The sequence below is a fragment of the Prionailurus bengalensis genome, chromosome B4, assembly GCF_016509475.1.
Source record: "Prionailurus bengalensis isolate Pbe53 chromosome B4, Fcat_Pben_1.1_paternal_pri, whole genome shotgun sequence".
In the NCBI taxonomy this organism is placed as follows: domain Eukaryota; kingdom Metazoa; phylum Chordata; class Mammalia; order Carnivora; family Felidae; genus Prionailurus; species Prionailurus bengalensis.
In genome coordinates, this window is record NC_057358.1 from 81,682,140 (window position 1) to 81,702,331 (window position 20,192).

The 20,192-nt window shown below is 33.5% G+C and overlaps 1 protein-coding gene and 2 pseudogenes across 1 annotated transcript; all 3 read left to right on the forward strand.

Moving 5' to 3' along the window:
• The first annotated feature begins 11,059 nt into the window (after nt 1-11,059).
• LOC122474202 lies at nt 11,060-11,144 on the forward strand (annotated as a pseudogene).
• An 896-nt stretch (nt 11,145-12,040) lies between these two features.
• On the forward strand, nt 12,041-12,988 carry LOC122473633 (olfactory receptor 6C2-like). The gene has a single exon (XM_043564273.1). The coding sequence runs from the start codon at nt 12,041-12,043 to the stop codon at nt 12,986-12,988; it is 948 nt and encodes a 315-aa protein (XP_043420208.1).
• A 6,290-nt stretch (nt 12,989-19,278) lies between these two features.
• On the forward strand, nt 19,279-20,192 carry LOC122473126 (annotated as a pseudogene).

Consider the following 20,192-nt stretch of genomic DNA (forward strand, 5'->3'; position numbering starts at 1 on the left):
CGACACATCCCCAAAGGCAAGGGAATTAAAAGCAAAAATGAATTACTGGGACCTTATGAAGATAAAAACCTTCTGCACAGCAAAGGAAACAACCAACAAAACTAAAAGGCAACCAACGGAATGGGAAAAGATATTTGCAAATGACATATCAGACAAAGGGCTAGTATCCAAAATCTATAAAGAGCTCACCAAACTCCACACCCGAAAAACAAATAACCCAGTGAAGAAATGGGCAGAAAACATGAATAGACACTTCTCTAAAGAGGACATCCGGATGGCCAACAGGCATATGAAAAGATTCTCAACGTCACTCCTTATCAGGGAATTACAAATCAAAACCACACTCAGATATCACGTCACGCCAGAGTCGCCAAAATGAACAAATCACGAGACTATAGATGCTGGAGAGGATGTGGAGAAATGGGAACCCTCTTGCACTGTTGGTGGGAATACAAATTGGTGCAGCTGCTCTGGAAAACAGTGTGGAGGTTCCTCAGAAAACTAAAAATAGACCTACCCTATGACCCAGCAATAGCACTGCTAGGAATTTACCCAAGGGATACTGGAGTGCTGATGCATAGGGGCACTTGTACCCCAATGTTTATAGCAGCACTCTCAACAATAGCCAAATTATGGAAAGAGCCTAAATGTACATCAACTGATGAATGGATAAAGAAATTGTAGTTTATATACACAATGGAGTACTACAGGGCAATGAGAAAGAACTAAATATGGCCCTTGTAGCAACGTGGATGGAACTGGAGAGTGTGATGCTAAGTGAAATGAGCCATACAGTGAAAGACAGATACCATATGTGTTCACTCTTATGTGGATCCTGAGAAACTTAACAGAAACCCATGGGGGAGGGGAAGGGAAAAAAAAAAGAGGTTAGAGTGGGAGAGAGCCAAAGCATAATAGACTGTTAAAAACTGAGAACAAACTGAGGGTTGATGGGGGTGGGAGGGAGGGGAGGGTGGGTGATGGGTATTGAGGAGGGCACCTTTTGGGATGAGCACTTGGTGTTGTATGGAAACCATTTTGACAATAAATTTCATATATTGAAAAAATAAATAAAATAGTAACAAAAAAATAATAATAATAAATAAATATCATGCAAATTATAAGATGTGTGTCCACTAATTCCACTTGGCAATCATTCATGAAGATTACAATAGCTGAGATGATTAGCTTGAAACTTGGGAAATACTTATTAGTTTCAAATGATCTAAAAGGAATGAACACATTTCTACAGGAAATCTAAGGGGAGAGTGTCTCTAAGGAGAAATAAGAAAGATGAAAAAATAGAAGAGCCTACAAAACACCAGATGGCCTTTGTCTTTATTGTTTCAAGCATGATGATAGACAACTGTTTGAGTTGTCACATTAAAACAATCATGTAGACAATCATCAAGACAATCAGGCTGTAAACTAGCAGATTATTTTGGATCATACATAATAATATGTGCCAAAATAGCAATAATATGTGCTAAATTAATTGCTTTTTGAGTCTTTTCTTTTCGAACATGTAAATCTATCACTAGAAGAGCAGCATATGGGTACCTAACTCAAATACTACTCCTACTTATCTTTTTTTAACAAGCAATTGTGTTCAATATTAAGAAAAGAAATAGGGTTTTGCACATTGTAATTTGAGAATGAATATTTTCTTCAGTGACTTGACAATGTACACCTAAGTTCAAACTTGTTTTTTTTTTAAGTTCAAACTTTTTGTAGAGTTACTAATCATTGTAGCACCTATCATTTATTGAATTTCTACTATGCAGAAGTACTATGCTAATTGTATATATGTTTTCAATGTAATCATGATAAGAGGCAAAGTATACATAATAATGAATTTTTTTGGTTGTTGAAAAAACTGAGAATTAGGGAAATCGTTTTACTTGCTCACACTCATTACAAAGTTTAGAAATTATAGAGACAGAAGTGCAATTAGAGCTTTAATTCCAAGTGTAGTTTTTTAACCATTATGCAATATTTCCAATTAGGTTAATGGATAGTTAGATGACAGGCAGATAATGATAGATGATGATGATAGACAGATAAATGGATGGATGGTTAGATGGATAGATGAAAATAGATAATAGATGATAGATGATAGATATATAGATAGATAATAGATAGATAGATGAGAATTCGGAAAATAATCAATAATCTAATGCCTGATTCCATACCTAGGATATGAGTACTGAACCTTTTTTTGAATGAATAGATACATGATTGAAAAATTGACATTCTTATACCATAAATCCAAAAAACTTTTTCAAGAAATGAAATGAACTCATGAAGCTCTTTTGAGTATACCTTTTAAATAAAATTTTAATTTTTCAACTATATTTTAAAGTTTAAGGGACCATATTATGGGAAAAATTATAATTGAACAAAACAGAAACAAATGAAGTTAACAGTAATTTACATTGAACAAACCACAGGGGTAAAATGCAAAGAAACAAAAATAATTTAGTGTGTAACTCTTTAAAATATCATGCTCTGATCCTTGACTGTCCATGGGATATGTTCTAAAGAGTAAAAGAATTAACGAATGAATCTTTGTTATCATTGGTGGTACTGAGGGAGAAATTCTGATTTCATCTTGTAAAAATTTTAGCACTGGGCAAATTAATAAATATGTTGATGTTGACAACTAGGAATCTTACTGTAGAAAAAAGGGGGTAGAAGAATCAAATATGAATGGGAAAATAATTCAGCAGTGTTGGATTAGAATTACAGGCAGCAATGTCAACTAATGATTTCTTCGTGTGTTTTTTACCCTGGCTTTGTCCTTTAAAAGATCCTAGAAAGCATTCTGACAGATTATGTTCAAAACCAAGTGGTACATTACAAATGACACAGGAGACTTCTTGAAGGACAAATTCTCTATGGATCCGTACTTCTGTTTCTGACTTCTGCATGTTGGATTGGCCCAAGGTTCATTCAATCTTTTGATCTTTTCTCTCTTCTTTCTACACTTATTCCCAAAGTTCTCTTATTCAGTCTCATGTTCCATCTATTTGGTGGAATTTAACTACATCTCACTATTTACATTGCCACTTTTCTGGTTAAAACCACCTTTTTTTAAATTTTTACATTTTACTAACTATTTTAGTAAGCAAAGATGCTGACATTAAATTTCTAGCATATGAGAAAAGAGTGTTGAACATCAATTCATGATATGCTGTTTTTTCAAATTCTTCAACCTTAGTTAATATATTATTAACATACTGGGGCACCTGGGTGGCTCGGATGGTTAAATGTCCAACTTCAGCTCAGGTCATGATCTCATGGTCCATGGGTTCGAGCCCCGCATTGGGCTCTGTGCTGACAGCTTAGATTCTGTGTCTCCCTCTCTCTCTTCCCCTCTCCCACTCCGTCTCTCTCCCTCTCTCTCAAAAATAAATAAATATTAAAAAATACAAAATACACATACACATTATTAACATACTGATAAAAATTAGCATTTTATGTGCAAAATATTACCACAGGTTTTTCTGCCAGATTGTATCTTTCTCAACCCCTAAAATGGCATTAAAAAAACTGTTTAATCATTTGGGGGAAAATTTTGTATCCTCATATAATCCAGACACATTATAGAAGCTAATGTAAATAGGTCATAAAGCTACTGGAATAAAATATAAGTAAATATATGATAAAATCAGAATCAGTAAAGCCTCTCAAGTAATGGCAACAGATTCAAAAATAATAAAACAAAATATATATATTTTACTACATATTAACCCAATTTTCTTTATACCAGCAACACCCTAAATTATATTAAATGTTAAATAACAAACCATTAAATAGGATTTGTAACACATTTAGACATGCATAAACTTAATATCCTGAATATATAAAAATATCTTAGAAAAGAATAAGGTATCACTTTTGTTAAAATAACATTGAAAGAATAGTAGTATTATACTCATAAATAAAGCATAAATTGCCAACAAACATCTGAAAATTGCTATACATCATGAGCAGTCAACAAAATGTGAATTAAAGTGAACAAAAGAACATAATATTATTCAGATCATAATTTTGGCAAAGACTTAATACACTGATAATACACCCTGACCTTGTGTTATTAATGCATCTTCCAATCTCCAAGGACATGTCCCTATTCCTAGGTGAATCAGTCAGCTTTTGTTTTCTTTTACTTTTCTATACCAATTACATTGTCCATTCATTAGTGACTTCAAAGTAGGCTCACCAAGGATACTTGTTTTTTGTGTTTTTTTTTAACTTAGGTGATCTTACCTACATAACAGGTTGCCTATGTAAAGCATCTTCAATCATTTCTTGGTGAAACTTTAAGGAAACCACCCCACACTAAAATTGGTCACATCATCGACTTTTCAAAAATCAAAGAATTTCTGGTTTTCCTTGCCTGTTTACTAGTCTTTCCTTCTATATAGCTAATCAGATTATGCAGAAATAGCTCCTTTTCTAATTTAGGCAGATACTGTAATTTGTGATAAATGTTAGACCTAAGGATATAAAAATTGATATAGGTTGTGTATGCGTTTCTACTGTTACCTTTGAGTGAAAGTGAGAAAGCATGACTACATTATATCCATGTCACTACTGATAATTCTTATTTAATTGTGAGTTCCACTGAGGATCTGTGTGGAAAGAAAACTGGGGCCTGAATGAGAGACTAAACTGTAAGTATGTTCATATTTCTCAAATCAATTTTTTCTATTATGAAATTTGAAAAAGTAATTAAAATATTTCCTGTCACTTTCCTAAGTGTGTGTGTGCATGTGTGTGTGTATATATATATATTTCCATATATACACATTTATATACAAACATTTTTATAAATGCATGTGTGTATTAAAAATTTGGATAGTTCATAAGGGTATGAGAAATTAATTTCATCTCTTGAATGTTATTTCTTTCTCAAGAATATTAATCATGGAAGCAAATGAAGAGATTTCTAAGCCTGCTTTATGAATTGGTTAAATATGTAAGCAATAAAATGGTCACATTTGATAAGCATATAATGCAGTATCTATTGCCCTAACTGCCAACACATGCACATACACACACTCACACACACACACACACACACACACACACACACACACAATCTCAATTGTACAAATACATCTCTTCAACTAAAAAAGACCTTGTTTTTTTAAACAGTTTTGATGTCTAGGCATGTTAAAAATTAATAAGTTACATCTGCAATATAATTAATTTGTCAGAATGTTTCTGAGGCATGTTTCTGAAGCAGGTAAATAGAAGGCAAAGGGTTATTCTGCATCCTAGGATGATATCCAGGATCAGCAGGGACTTTTACTGGAGGCTACAATAGGGAATGAAGGAAGCATGACTGGAAGAAGAAAGGAAGGTGTGCTCTGGGTAACAATTCTGTGCTGCTTATTTGAGCTACTACAGGTGTTTCAGGTGTGCCTCTGCAGAAGAGAATAGGATAACAGCATTTAGACAAAGTTTTTTGCCCATAAGCATAATTCAGCATTCATCCTCTCTGATAGTGTCTAGAGATTCTGAATGCTACTTTTGGTTACATAGGTCCATCCAAGACCGTTTTGTCAAAGAAGGAACCCAGGAGCAGGCTTTGGTTGAAACTAGCTATCTCACACCACACCATACAACAGAAATGCTAAGTCCATTCTAACTGAACTACAGTCTGAGTAGTTTGCCCTATATATAGTCAGTAAAATCAAAGAGTAACCCCATACAATTAAGGGACTTCCTAGCAACAAGTTCAGGTAAATAGAATATTATAGAAAACTATCATTAGCTCATATCTAGAACTTTTTAAAGACCTCATTACCTTATCCTTATTTTTTTATGATGTCTATTTTTTTTCACATGGTCTACATTAGAATTTAAATGAAATGTCCCATGGAACTCTGACCAGGCAGAGTCGATGAAACGCCCAGCCTGAGAGACTATATTCTAATACTCAAAAAATGGGGCACTGAAGGGTTAGGGGAGCATGATACAAATTCTTATATGGAAGGAAGATCTTTCAACATTAGTGTAGTATCTTCTATATGAACCACAGGAATTAAAGGACTTCTGTCAAGTAGAACCTTAAAATATAAGTAGAGGATATATCCTGGTCTTTGTAGATATCTATGTGTTTAATTAATATACAGAGAAACTATTATATTCCAGGAAATGTGATAAGATCTGAGTCTACTACTAAGAATAAGTTGGGCTCTGTCAAGAGTGTCACAGTCTAATAGGATGACAAACAGTAAATAAGTCATTCAATACAGCTCTGATGTAGGGATGATGGATATAGGAATACGGTGGAGATGTAGCCAGCCTAGTCTATAGGAATTGAGATGGTGTCTCAGAACTTACTCTAGGTGCAGTGAGAATTAAAATGATCAAAACAGGAGACAGGAAGTCCAATTAGAGTATGAATGCTTCATATCGAAAATGAGATCAAAGTGATCTAAAGTAGGAATGGAAGAGATGAACTTTTTTTTTAATAACATATTAAGGATGTAGAGTCTAAATAGCCTTAGCCAGATGTGAGCAATAGGATGGAAGGAGGCCTTCTAAAAGCAGAGTAATAATAATGAATTGAGCAAGAGTGGTGATAGTACATTAGTGGATAAAGATGCCAGGTTTTGGCAGCCTGAGTAATGAATGAAAGATAGGGGGGTAGAGGAGAGGAGACTGAATAAAGGTGTACATACACACACACACACACACACACACACACACACACACACACAGATATATTAATTCACTTAAATGGCATGGTCTTTGAAATTCAGTGATTGGCTGGATGTTAACCTGAGCTATGCTAATGAATACAACTTGTGACAAGCATTGCCTCATATTTTAATAAGCTGAACGTATGTAAAAGGGTTTGGTGCATTACTAAGAAGTATAGAAATAAGGAACTATTATAGAACACTAAAGTGTCAGATAAAATGGTGAAATCTCAGGGTTTGTCTTTTTATTAATTGTTAAATTTTGCAATAGTTTAACATTACAGAAAAGTGAACAAATCATAAGGGCACAGTTCTGTTTATAGCACACGAATGGCATAATTTAAGCCTTATAACCTAAGCCTAGACCTAGTCCATACCCTCACAATCCTCCCTGAATAGAGACACTATCCTGATTTCTAACTCCAGAGATAAGTTTTGCTTATTTGTGAAATTCACGTAAATGATCATACTCTACGTATTGTGTCTCGTATCTTCATTCAAATTATGTTTGTGAGAACTTTTCATGCTATTGCATGTAGCAATATTAGTTTTATCTTCATTACTATACTCGTCCATTTTATGAATATATCACAATTTAAAAACTGATTCATATCATTAATGGACATTTTTATATTTCAAGTTTTTGGATTATTGAGAATGAGGCTAAACCTTTCTTAAACATGCATATATTTTGCATACATATGTATACATTTTGATTGAGTAAATACCTAGGATCATAATTTCCTGTTTCACAGTTATCTGGACCTCAGCATAATAAATATATTCAAAAAGTTCTCATAGTGTTTATATGAATGTACACTCTAATCTTCAAGGTACTTGGTATGGTCCATCTGTTTAATGTCACTTATTCTCATGGTTGTGCAGTAGCTGTGAATTTAATTTCCTTTTCCCTAAGTACTAGAAAGTTCACATTTCACATGTTCACTGGCCTTTAGATATGCTTTTTAGTGAAGAAATTAGTCTAATTGTTATTAGATTGGGTTTTGTTTTCCTATTGGTTTGTAATAAATTTTATAAATTCTTATTACAGTCCTTAATGATTATTACAAATATCTTCCCCCACTGTGTGACTGGTCTTATTTAAATCACTTTTATTCAAGTATAACTTACATATATACAATAAAATGCACTTAAGTGTAGCATTCCATTGAGTTTTGACAAATGTGTATATACCTCCTTATAACTACTAATGCAATCAAGATACACAAATTTCTATCACTTGTAAATGTTTGTGCTCTTTCCCAGTTAATCCTTCACAATAGATTTGGTTTGTCTTTTCTGATTAAATTAAATCTTAAAGTATTTTCTCTTTAATGTGTACATATTTTCCCTTGGCATGCTACTTTAAGATTTATCCACATTATCACATACATGAATTCTTTATTCTTTTTATTGCTATGTAGCATTCCATGTAAAAATATACCATTTTTCCACTTCTCAATGTTTACTTGTATTACATTCCTCTTTTGGTTATTATGAATAAAGTTGCAATTATTAAGTCTCTCTAAGAACATATTTTTTTTCCTCTTAAATTCTTAGGGATGGGTTTACCGTATTATATAATAGATACATTTTATATTTTATAATAAACTATAAAACTAAAAAAGTGGTTTTACTATTTTATATTTCCACCAGAAATATACAAAAATTTCAATTACCTCATTTTTACCACACTTGCTATTGTTAGTACGTTTAATTTTTACTATTCTAACCAATGTTTAGTAATGTCTTATTATCATTTAGTTTTTATTTCCTTAATGACTAATGATGTTGAGCATCTTTTCATGTGCACATTTGATATTTGTGAATTTTCCTATATGAAGTATATGTTCAAATATGACCATTTTTTATTAGTTAAGTATGTGTATATGAGTATGTGCATATAGATGTTATTTTGTATCTATATTATGCATACATATATTAAAATAATATACATTTCATATATATAAAATATACCCATAATATTTTTGCATATATGTTTTCTATATATATATTATATATACACACACTAAATACATGACCTTTGTCAGATGTATGTTTTATAAATTTCTTCTCTTAGTACAGGGCATTTCTTTTCATTTTTTAACAGTATCTTTTGAAAAATCATTTTTTATTGTCTATAATCTATTTCAAGTTTATTTTTCATTGTGTTCATTTTTATCCATATGTATATCTTATTGTAGTAGCACCATTTGTGAGAAGACATTATTTTTCTCCTCAGTTTGCCTTACGATACTCTATTTCAATATACATTGTTCTATTCCAATGAGTTCTATGTTTATTCATATCTCAATGTCAGTGTTTTAAAATTTCCATTGTATTGCTATATTATAATTTGTTCATATTATGCCCAAGTATTTCATGTTTAAATGGTGCTATAAATGACATCTTTAAATATTTTCGAGTTCAAAAAACAAATAAAAAATGTCAAGGTCAAATGCTTATTGTTCGTATACATAAATACAGATATATACACACTTATTTTGACACTCTTATCTTTTGCTTTTGCTAAACTCACTTACTCATTAAAGGATATTTTGTAGATTACTTAGGATTCTATATCTACCCAATCATGTTATCAAGGGAACATGATTTAACTCCTTTATTTCTAATCACAATGTTACCATTTTTTCTCACCTTATTTTATTGGCTAGGAACTCCAGCACATTGTTGAATATGAACTATGAAGTAGTCATCTTTGCATAGTTCATGATTTTAGAGGAAAGATTTTAGGTTTTTCTCCTTATATTTGATATTAGCAGAAGTTTTGTTTTGTTTTTTTATAAGTAGGTGTCCTTTTCACATTGAGATAGTTTTCTCTGCTTCTACTTTACTGAGAAATTTTTTAATTTTTTTTAAGTTTCTTTATTTTTGATTGAGAGATCCCAAGTGGAGGATTGTCATAGAGAAGGAGAAAGAGAATCTCAAGCAAGGCTTGGGCTCATGAATTATGAGATCATGACCTGAGCTGAGATCCAAGAGTTGGATACTTAATCAACTGCTCCACCCAGATGCTCCAAAAAATTTTTAACCTAAATAAGTGTAGAATTTTGTCAAATATTTTTTCCTGAAACTATTCAGAAGAAATTATTCATTCTCCCTTTTTCTGTTATTATGGAGAATACATTGATTGATTTAAAATATATTGAACCATGGGCAGGGGATGGGCTAGATGGGTGATGGATATTAAGGAGGGAACTTGTGATGAGCACTAGTTGTTATATGTAAGTAATGAATCACTAAATTCTACTCCTGGAACTAATATTACACTTATGTTAACTAACTAGGATTTAAATAAAAACTTAAAAAATAAATAAATAAAAGGGTGCCTGGGTGGCTCAGTTGGCTGAGTGTCCGACTTCAGTTCAGGTCATGGTCTCACCATTTGCGGGGTCGAGCCCCATGTCGGTCTCTATGCTGACAGCTCAGAGCCTGGAGCCTGCTTCAGATTCTGTGTCTCCTTCTCTCTCTCTCTGCCCCTCCCCTGCTCATGCGCTGTCTCTGTCTTAAAAATAAAACATACATACATACATACATACATATTGAACCAACATTGAATTCCTGCGATAAATGTCACCTTCTCATGATGTATTATTCTTATAAAGTTATTGAGTATAATGAGCTTGATTTACTATTCTTTTGTGGAAATTTTCTATCTTATGTGTAGACGATATCATTCAGTAGTTTTCCTTTTTATGTAATGTCTTTGTTTGGTTTTGCTATCATAGTAATACTTGCCTAATAAAAGGAGATGGAGGAGTACCTGGGTGGCTCACTTGGTTAAGCATCTCAGTCTTGATTTTGACTCAGGTCATAATCTTGCAGTTCCTGAGATTGAGTCCCACGTCAGGCTCTGCACTGACAGTGCAGACCCTGCTTGGGATTCCCTCTCCCTCTCTCTCTCTATTCCTCTCCCCACTTCTCAAAATAAATAAATTGTATAGTTTTTCTACGCCTTTATTGACTTAAAACCAACTAGTTCCATCAATTAGTAAGACAATCTCCAGCTATAATTGCCAATTTATCTGTTTCTTCTTTCATTTATGCCAGTTTATTCTTTTTATATTTTGATGCTCTGTTAAATACATAAATAATTAGAATCTCTTGGTGTTCTTAGTGAATTGGCTTATTTATCAGATAATATGTAATTTCATCTATATGCTTGTTAATTTTCTTTGGTGGTGATACTAACATAGCTACTCCAACATTCTCTTGATTATGGTTCACATGGTACTCATTGTTTTATTCTTTACAGAAGTAATATTTGAAGTGAGGTGTTTAAATATAGCATCTAGGTGGGTGATTTTTAAACACATCTTATTGCTTCTTGGCCTTTTGGCTAAGATCAAGTGTAGTATCTGTTCTTATCAATTTAAAAAACAAATCTTATAATCTCTACCTTTTAATCAGTGTGGTATGTTTTGATTATTTTATATAATGTAATCATTTATGTTTCGACCTCTGTTTATCATTTTGTTACTTGATTTTTGTTTGTCCCCATTGTTGTTCTTTCTTTTGTTTCCTATTTTCTGGACTAAAATTAACCACTTTAGTGTAGTCATTTTAACTTATATGTTTTTGACTGTATCATTTCTTAAAAGTTTGTGACTTATAAACAGTAAACATTTCACAAACTTGAATCAATATCTTACCAATGGAGGTAGAATTTAGAAAATATATTACTATATAGGACCCTGTACTCTTCCCTTTTTATTGTGATTATCATTTATATTATGTTTATATACATCAGAAACTCCATTAGATAATGTTATAATTTTTGCTTTCAACAATCAATTTTATGAAAGGAATTATACAGAACTGGTGTTTTTGTCTTAAGTTTTCAGTAGAAATCTACAATTAAGCCACCTGAGCCTGGAGTTCTCTTTGTCAGATGATTTAACTATATGTTTGTTTACTTCAACAGATACAGGGCTATCTAGGTTAGATATTTCATCTTGAATTAGCTTTGGTAAATTGTACCTTTCAAAGAATTCATTCATTTAAGTTATCAAATCTACTCTGCAGATGTTTTCAAAATATTTCATTTTTATCTTAACAGCTTTATAACATGTAATGTTATCATTGCTCTCATTCCTGATAAATCTTATCTTTTCCTTTTTTTTCATGACAGTTGTATGAATGTTATTTATCCTTTCTAAAAATCAGCTCTTGATTCCTTTAAACTTCACTCTTGCTTTTTGTTTTCTGTTTCATTGATTTCTGTCTTGTTTTCTGTTCAGACACTTCCTCTTTGACGTTTCAGTTTTACACGTAGATTGCTTAAAACATCAAAGGTAGCAATGAGAAATCACACAGCAATAACAACATTCATCCTGTTGGGACTTACAGAGGACCCACAGCTGCAAGTTCTCCTTTTTATCTTCTTATTTCTCACCTATGTGCTGAGCATGACTGGAAATCTGACCATTATCATTCTTACATTCATGGATTTTCATCTTAAAACACCTATGTATGTTTTTCTTCGAAATTTCTCCATTTTAGAAATCTTATTCACAACGGTATGTATTCCCAGGTTCTTGTACAGCTTATCAACTGGAGATAAAACGATTACTTATAATGCTTGTGTTAGTCAAGTATTTTTTATTGGGGTTTTGGGGGCCACAGAATTTTTTCTCCTGGCAGCCATGTCCTATGACCGCTATGTGGCCATCTGCAAACCCCTTCATTACATGACCATCATGAACAACAAATTATGTACCATCTTTGTCTTCTGTTGCTGGATCTCTGGGTTGATGATCATCGTCACACCACTCAGTATGGGCCTCCAGCTGGAATTCTGTGACTCCAATGCCATTGACCATTTTGGCTGCGACCCATTTCCTCTCTTTAAGATTTCGTGCTCAGATACGTGGCTTATAGAACAGACAGTTATAATCTGTGCGGTATTGATATTCATTATTACACTGATTGGTGTCATTCTTTCCTACATATATATCATCAGGACAATTCTAAGATTCCCTTCTGCTTCCCAAAGGAAAAAAGCTTTCTCCACTTGTTCGTCTCACATGATTGTTATTTCCATCACATATGGCAGCTGTATTTTCATCTATATCAAGCCTTCAGCCAAAGAACAGGTGGGCATCAATAAAGGGGTATCCGTGCTTACTACATCTGTTGCTCCTTTGTTGAACCCGTTCATTTATACTTTGAGGAACAAGCAAGTGAAACAAGCTTTCAATGACACAATAAAAAAAATTGCATTTACCTTACAAGTAAGAGCACATTGAATTTGAAAAATTAATGAAAACAATGATTTGTTCCTTAGCATTTTTTTCTGGAAGTCCTAACTAGTTCAGTCAGGTTGACTTACTTCTTCAATTGAAGGAACATGAGATTTTGTTTCCAAGAAATAAAATCTTCTTCCATTTCTAAGCTTTTCTGATATTATTCAAAAAGAGATTGATTATATGAAATGTGAAATATAGTGTCTATGAGTCCTGAGAAATCTTTGGATCAATAGCTTTTCTAAACTCCTTCAATTTGCATATGTAAATATGCCAAAGGAAATATTTGAAATATAAAAAAAAATGTTTCATCTATGTTTTAAGGTATTAAGATAAACTCTAAAATAAAAGAACTCAAAATGGGCCCAGCAAGTAAAATTAAAACATATTGCAACCAAAGTAAGAAAATAAATACTAGGAATCTGGAAACAAATATGATATACTAAAGACATAAGCAAGCTAGAATATTTAGATTTTCATCAAGAAAGAGGAGAAAAGTTTAGACCACAACTGCTTGACAACATGCAAGCACTCATACCCACATGCACACACACACAAAATAAAACAAGATTAAAAAGAAGACTTTTGCTTCCAGCTCTGTCAGAGTAACTAATTTGAGCCCATGTTCTCTGCTTTAAATCATCATGAAACTGAATCAATTTTATGAAGAAATTTGACAAGAAACTCAAAACTGTATCTTTTTAGAAAGAGAGATTTCAATAAACGTATCCACAATTAACACTAGCTTAGTCTACAGTGTGACACAGAGACTAACCTCAACATGATAGTCTCTCTGAATTGAGTTGGCAAAGATCAAATCAGCTGAAGTGGTTACTACCCTCAGGTCAAGACTACACTGAGCTGGAATCTGGGCAGAAGTTCCCCATTTATGCCTTGGCTGAGGAACAAGTGTAGTCATGTTTGCACATGAGTAATAAGGCTGAGAGTTCAACAAAGATACTAGAGGCTTAGTAGTCTGTGGGCTTGGAGTCTGGGCCCAGAGAAAGTGAAAAGACCTTGTTAATATCTCTTCAAACCACAGACTTCTAGCTGAACACCAGGAAAGCCACTTAGGAGTACCTCAGCATTAGTAAGGGCCACAGTTTAGAGCAAGAGTGAGAAAAATAAGAGCTGAGGGTAAAATCTATCCACCACTGGGTCTAGTAAATAAACCTTTATTGAAACATGTCCACCCCCACTCATCTGCATGTTATCTATGGCTGCTCTTAATGGCATATTTGAGTAGCTTAACAGAGACCTCATGGCCCCAAAAGCCAAAAATATTTACTATCTAGCCTTTTACAGAAAAAGTTTGCCCACCTCTGGTGTAGAATTTACTTTTCTATTTTTTGTATCATTTGGGAAGAAATAATGAGAGGCAGGTTGCTATGCAGCTACATTGTCTTCATCTACCCAGATGTCTCTAGAAGGTAACTTTTAAACTTGTTGGCCAGCCAGGAAAATCGAATTCGTCCATCCCTCTACAATTTCCCTCTTTGTCCGTGACTGTACTTGAAAGGATGAAAATGTGAAGAAGCCTGTGCATTCTGTCCACCTATATCTCACACTAACAACTCAAGTTAGAACTACATCAATGTTTTATAACAAATGGGGAATTCACTTATTTGCCATTTAATAGAAAATTTTGTTCAGCCCACCAATTCCTATAAATCTTCAACCTCACTTCAACTTCCCCTGAAAAAAAAAATCCTTATTCACAACTCCCCAAGTTCTATATGTGCAATTGAAAATCAAGCCACAGTGTTGGAGAAGAAGCCAGAGGCGCCATAAGAATGTCCTGAAGGAAACGGATGGAGCAGTAAGGAACTGAAAGCAGTTTCATTCCCAGGACGGAAGGCCACCAGGACTGTTTGTTCTCTCCAGAAGGACATCATACATAGTAGTATAAAGAAACAAGTTACTGATACAACAGCTTGGATTAATCTCCAGGGAATTCTGCCAAGTGAAAAAGCCAATCCCAACAGTCATGTACTGTATTAACTTGCTTATATAACACCAAAATTACAGAAATGGAGAACAAATTAGTGCATGCCAGTGATGGAATGAGTAAGGAAAATGGAGGTTTCAATGACTACAAAAGAGCAAAATGAGGGACACTGTGATAATGAAACTTTTTTATACTTAGATTGTGTGATTGCCAATGTCCTGATGTGTCTCATAAGATGTGACCATTGCAAGAAACTGGAAAGAACATGCATGATTTATTCTGTGTTATCTATTATAAGTGCATGTGAATCTATAATTATATCAAAGTAAACTTTTAATTAAAAAAAGAAAAAATCCACCATACCAAAATCAAGGAGGAAAACATAATATATACTTGAATGATCATAGAAGCACTATTTATAACAAATTCTTACATCCGATTGCCTTAGAAGAGAAGTCAGGCATTTACTTTGTTTTAATATTATTGTTGTGGTTCTTTATATATTAAATGCTATGATATGCTACTATGTCTCTTAGGAAATGGTCCCACTACTACATGTATTTTTGTGTGTCCAAGTTCATTAGAAGATTCATTACCAGCTCTAATATAGTAATCACAAAGGGCACTCTTGTTTATTTTTCACTTGATTCTTATGCACCCATAGCATATTGAACAAATATAACAGAAGTCACTGATAGTTTAAAAATTACAGATACCCTATCTCCATGTTCAGAAAAGATCAGGCCATCAAATCTTCCATAATCCATTTTTGGTATTCCTTTCCCTCTGTGTCAGTTTTACTTCCCTGTAACCTACTAAATGTAAAAAGTTATTTCCTAACTTTGCAATGGGAAACAATTTCCAGTGACGGTACCTGAATAAAACATTTTTAAGATCTCTGCATTCTTAGGGCTTTTGCGAATGTAGTTTTCTGAAAACACATAGTCACTGTATGTATACACCTCTACTAAAAATCTTTCATTGTAACTTTTACTTGCACTCAGGTCCCAAGGTCATTTTGGGTGAAACTTTCAACAGAAGCTATGAATTACTGTCAGAAAACTAAGTATTACACTTTAAGTTTTAATAACTACTTTGAAAATTTTCAGGAAGAAAAAAATGATTAAATGTTGCTAGGTTGGAGTAGCGTTCATTTGGGGGCATATTTTGTGCTTGTCCTTTAATTTTTGTGTAGAAATTTGGAAATTTCATGAGGTGAATTCACAGTACTTTTAAGCTATTTCCAAATGGCACTTGACCTGTAAGTAAGTTACATTATGAGCAAAGCTGGCTTTGCCTATTAGTAAATATAAGATTACCAGCATTAGCTTTCTTCCCACCTCCTTATCGCCAAACAATATGAAGAAAGAAAAAATCAAAACTTATTAGCCTACACTTCTATTTAAAGGTTTTAACATAAGGACAACTCAAGACAACCGTTATGAGATGAGAAAGAAGGTTAAAGATTTACAGGGAAGATTTTTGAAATGGCTCAAAGTTCACTTATTTACTGAAAAGTTTTTGCCACTCAAATTCTCACAAAGTACGAGTAAACTGATCTGTGTTAATCATGGGATAGAATGAAGGGGTTGCAAGCCTGGAGCCATGGTTTAGTAGCTATTGGTTGGTAGATTTGGATTGAGCAGAGGAATGGGGAAGAACACTTTAGAATAAAATCTTGCTGGAGTGAATGAAAATTCTTCAGTCCTTCAGTATATATCACAACAGCTGATAAAAATAAAAGGTCAAAAATCTTATCTTTTACCAAAAAATGCAAAATTGGAATGATAAACAACAAATTACTCATCACTCTGAGCATCATATTTGCCTGTATTTCCTCCTAATAATTTTTGTGAATCCTTGGATGTTGAGCAGATTCAGGAGATTGCCAAATAGTTGATGGATGGAATAGAGAGATAATCCTATCCTACAACACAAATTAGCCTTTTTATCATTCCTTGAGTAGCTCAGCAATAAATTCTAGGGTATAATTATCCTAACATGCAGTCTTTTCCATTAGTCAAGTCCCATACCCCCTTTTGTGATCAAGCCAATAAATCCCAGGGCTATAGGATGAGTTATTGTCTTCATAAAGAAAAATCTACAGTCCCAGGACCACTGATTGAACATTGGAAACATCTGAATAGCTACTAATACAAATGAGTTAGCAATAGCTGAGGAAAGCTGTGTATCAGTTATTATCCCACTTTGTGTATGTTGGAGTCCCCAATATCTGGCTTCCTTTCTTCTCTAAAGAAACACTAAGCAGTCAAAAATGGCATTAGCAAAAATAAAGCAGGACATACAATTTAGTAAGCTTGTTGTTTATTTTTATTCTGCATCTGGGCTAGTATAAAAAAATGAAACCCCCAAATAAATATGGTAAAGGAAGATTAAAAAGCATGATCCCCAGTGAAGTTCCCTGTCTCAGGCCAAACAAGCAAAGTGAAAAAAAGTTACAGAAAGGGGTTGACTGAAAATACAAGGGGCTTACTTGGCCTAATTCAAAATTATGTCAAGCTTAAATTATCTCACTATCCAAATTAATCTTACTGCCTTTGGAGGCAAGTTTTCACCAGAAACCAGTAAAGGGGTTTGCTGAGTAATCATGAAAGATGAAGTGCAGTATTACTCACTCAGAATACAAAAAAAAAAAAAAAAGATGGATGGATGGATACAGACAACCATACTTAAAAGCCAAATAGTTGTACACAACAGACCCCCAAGTCAAATTATTCAAAATGTAAAGACTGTCTTTGATTCATAACTATCAATCCACTCATTTCTTAATAATAGCATGTAATTAATACTATTATCTTCCTTCACCGAATCTTATTAAATTTCTTAAAATGTAATGGATATAAAATATGATTATATTTTTAAGAGCATAGGCATATTGGTTGTAAAAACCTAGAGAACAGATGCTATAGGTAGTATGGCTGGAGAAGGATAGGAAAATGAAATAACCAAGAAATAGAAAAGTGATTATCGGCAACATGATGGAATTTTTATCATGCACTGGTGTGATCAATTATGCTCATCTTTATGATTAATCATCTTTCTGTGGTAAATATATTTTCTTAGAATTCTACTTACCTGTATGAGGAGAGGAAAATAGGACACCGAAATTAGTAATCTTAGAGATGCTTAAAGTTTAGGTAATCAGAGTACAGACATGAAAAAGAGAAAATATAGTCATAAATCTCTGCTATTACAGTGAACCTTATTGTTGTGAATCGGGCAGTGAATGAGAGATTGAGATGGTGGCATTGAAGTGGAGACTGTAACGGGTAGACTGGATGGAGCTTAAGAGAGAATAAAAAAAATAATGTGCTTATGATTTTTGCCTCAGTGACACTAAAACTAAAGTAACATTAAATTTCAATTTGAGGCAAGCTAACTGAAAGTATGCAATTTCTGTGACGATACTTTTAGCCTGGATCCAACATTTCTTCCTGGATGAGAATCAAAATAATCTACATGTGCAAAGATTCCTAGGATATGTTGTGAACTATCAATACTTGTAGAAAAGTTTCAAGATCCAAGAGAAAGGGTCCAAAGCCAAGAGATGACTTTTAACTGGAAGAATCTCTTCTGGATCACTTTAAGTGAGAAAACAGAAAAACAGAAAAAATGTGTCCAACTCAAATAATGGTGAGAGAAGGCAAATTCTAGATAAGGTGATGATCCAAATTATGAAAACATCACTACCATCTCAGTATCTGCATTTCAAATGTGAATAAATTTGAGGATTGACGAACAACACTTATATTTGCCATCAGGTTTAAATTCTAATAGTAATTACAGTACTACAAAGACCACACTGGGTTAGGGCAGTGTCCACAAGTATGAAAACTGTCCTGGAGAAGTTAAAAAGAGACTGAAGGATACCCATTCCATTAGGTGAAGTGGGGACCTGAGCCAGAAATATTCTTCTGTTTTTGCCCAAGTGTACCAATCAGGTAAGTCAATCAGATGAAGTAAAATAATGAAAGGTGAAGAAAAAGCGAAAAGGTTGCCTTAGAGTGTTCATTTAATCCAGCTCACTCTTCCTAGAAAGAAAAAACAACGAAAGAAGTGGAAGAATGCTGTGCTTCATATGTAATTCAATAGCAAGGGTTATTAAGCAAATCTCTTTTTGCTAATTGCAACAAAGACAGGGCCAAAATTATACTGACAATGTACATGATTAAGTGAAAGAAGTAAAAAAAAAATCACATATCATCTGGCATGCCTTTATGTTTCACCCATTATTCATTACCATGTGGTATTGAGAGACCCCTCTCTCATCAAATTCAATTTCTCAAATTGTCCTTGCAGATTGGAGAGAAGTCAGAAGTTAGTAATGAGAAACTATACAGCATGCTGAAACCAATTCATCCTTTTGGGATTGACTGATAATTCAGAGATGAAGGTTCTTTTTATTTTTCTACTCATCACAAACATGTTGAGAATAATAGGGAATTGGACTATCATCATGCTTTCACTTATTGATTCTCATTTTAAAATTCCCATGTATTTTATCTCAGAAATTTCTCATTCTTAGAAGTCTCACTCACAAGTGTTTATGTTCCCAGATTCCTTTATAGCATATCCACTGGTGATAATACCACTATTTACAATGCTTGTGCTACTCAAATATATTTGTCATAATTTTTGGAGCAATATAATTTTTTCTCCCGGTTGCCATGTCATATATCATTTTGTGGTTAATGTATACCCCTTCATTATGTGACCATCATGAGCCAAAGGGTCTGTACTATCCTTATCCTTGGCTGTTGGCTGATTTATTGTTGTGTTTACTCGATGTTGTGTGGGCTTTCAGGTAGAATTTTGTGACTCCACTGTCATTGAATTGGCTCTGATGCATCCTCTCTCCTAAAAACTTCACGTTAAGATACACGGTACATAGAGAAAATGATCATTACCTGTGCTTCACTAACATTAATCATGGCCCTCATTTCTGTGGTGCAGCTTTATATTTACATCATCCAGACTATCTTCAGGTTTCCTTCTCCTCAACAGAAAAAACAAAAAAAAACTTTTCCATCTGCTCTTCCTACATAATTGCAATTTCTATCACCAGTGGTGGCTATATCTTCATCTAGATTGTTTTCAGCAAAAGAAGGAGTGACCATTAATAAAGGAGTATCAGTACTCATTAATTCTGTGGTCCCTTTTATTTATATCCTGAGAAACAAGCAAGTGAAGCAAGGTTTCAAGAATTCAATCAAAAGAATGAAATCCCTATCAAAGTAA

Coding starts and splice junctions, on each gene's coding strand:
- LOC122473633 (XM_043564273.1), top strand. CDS start 12,041: ATGAGAAATCACACAGCAATAACAACATTCATCCTGTTGGGACTTACA.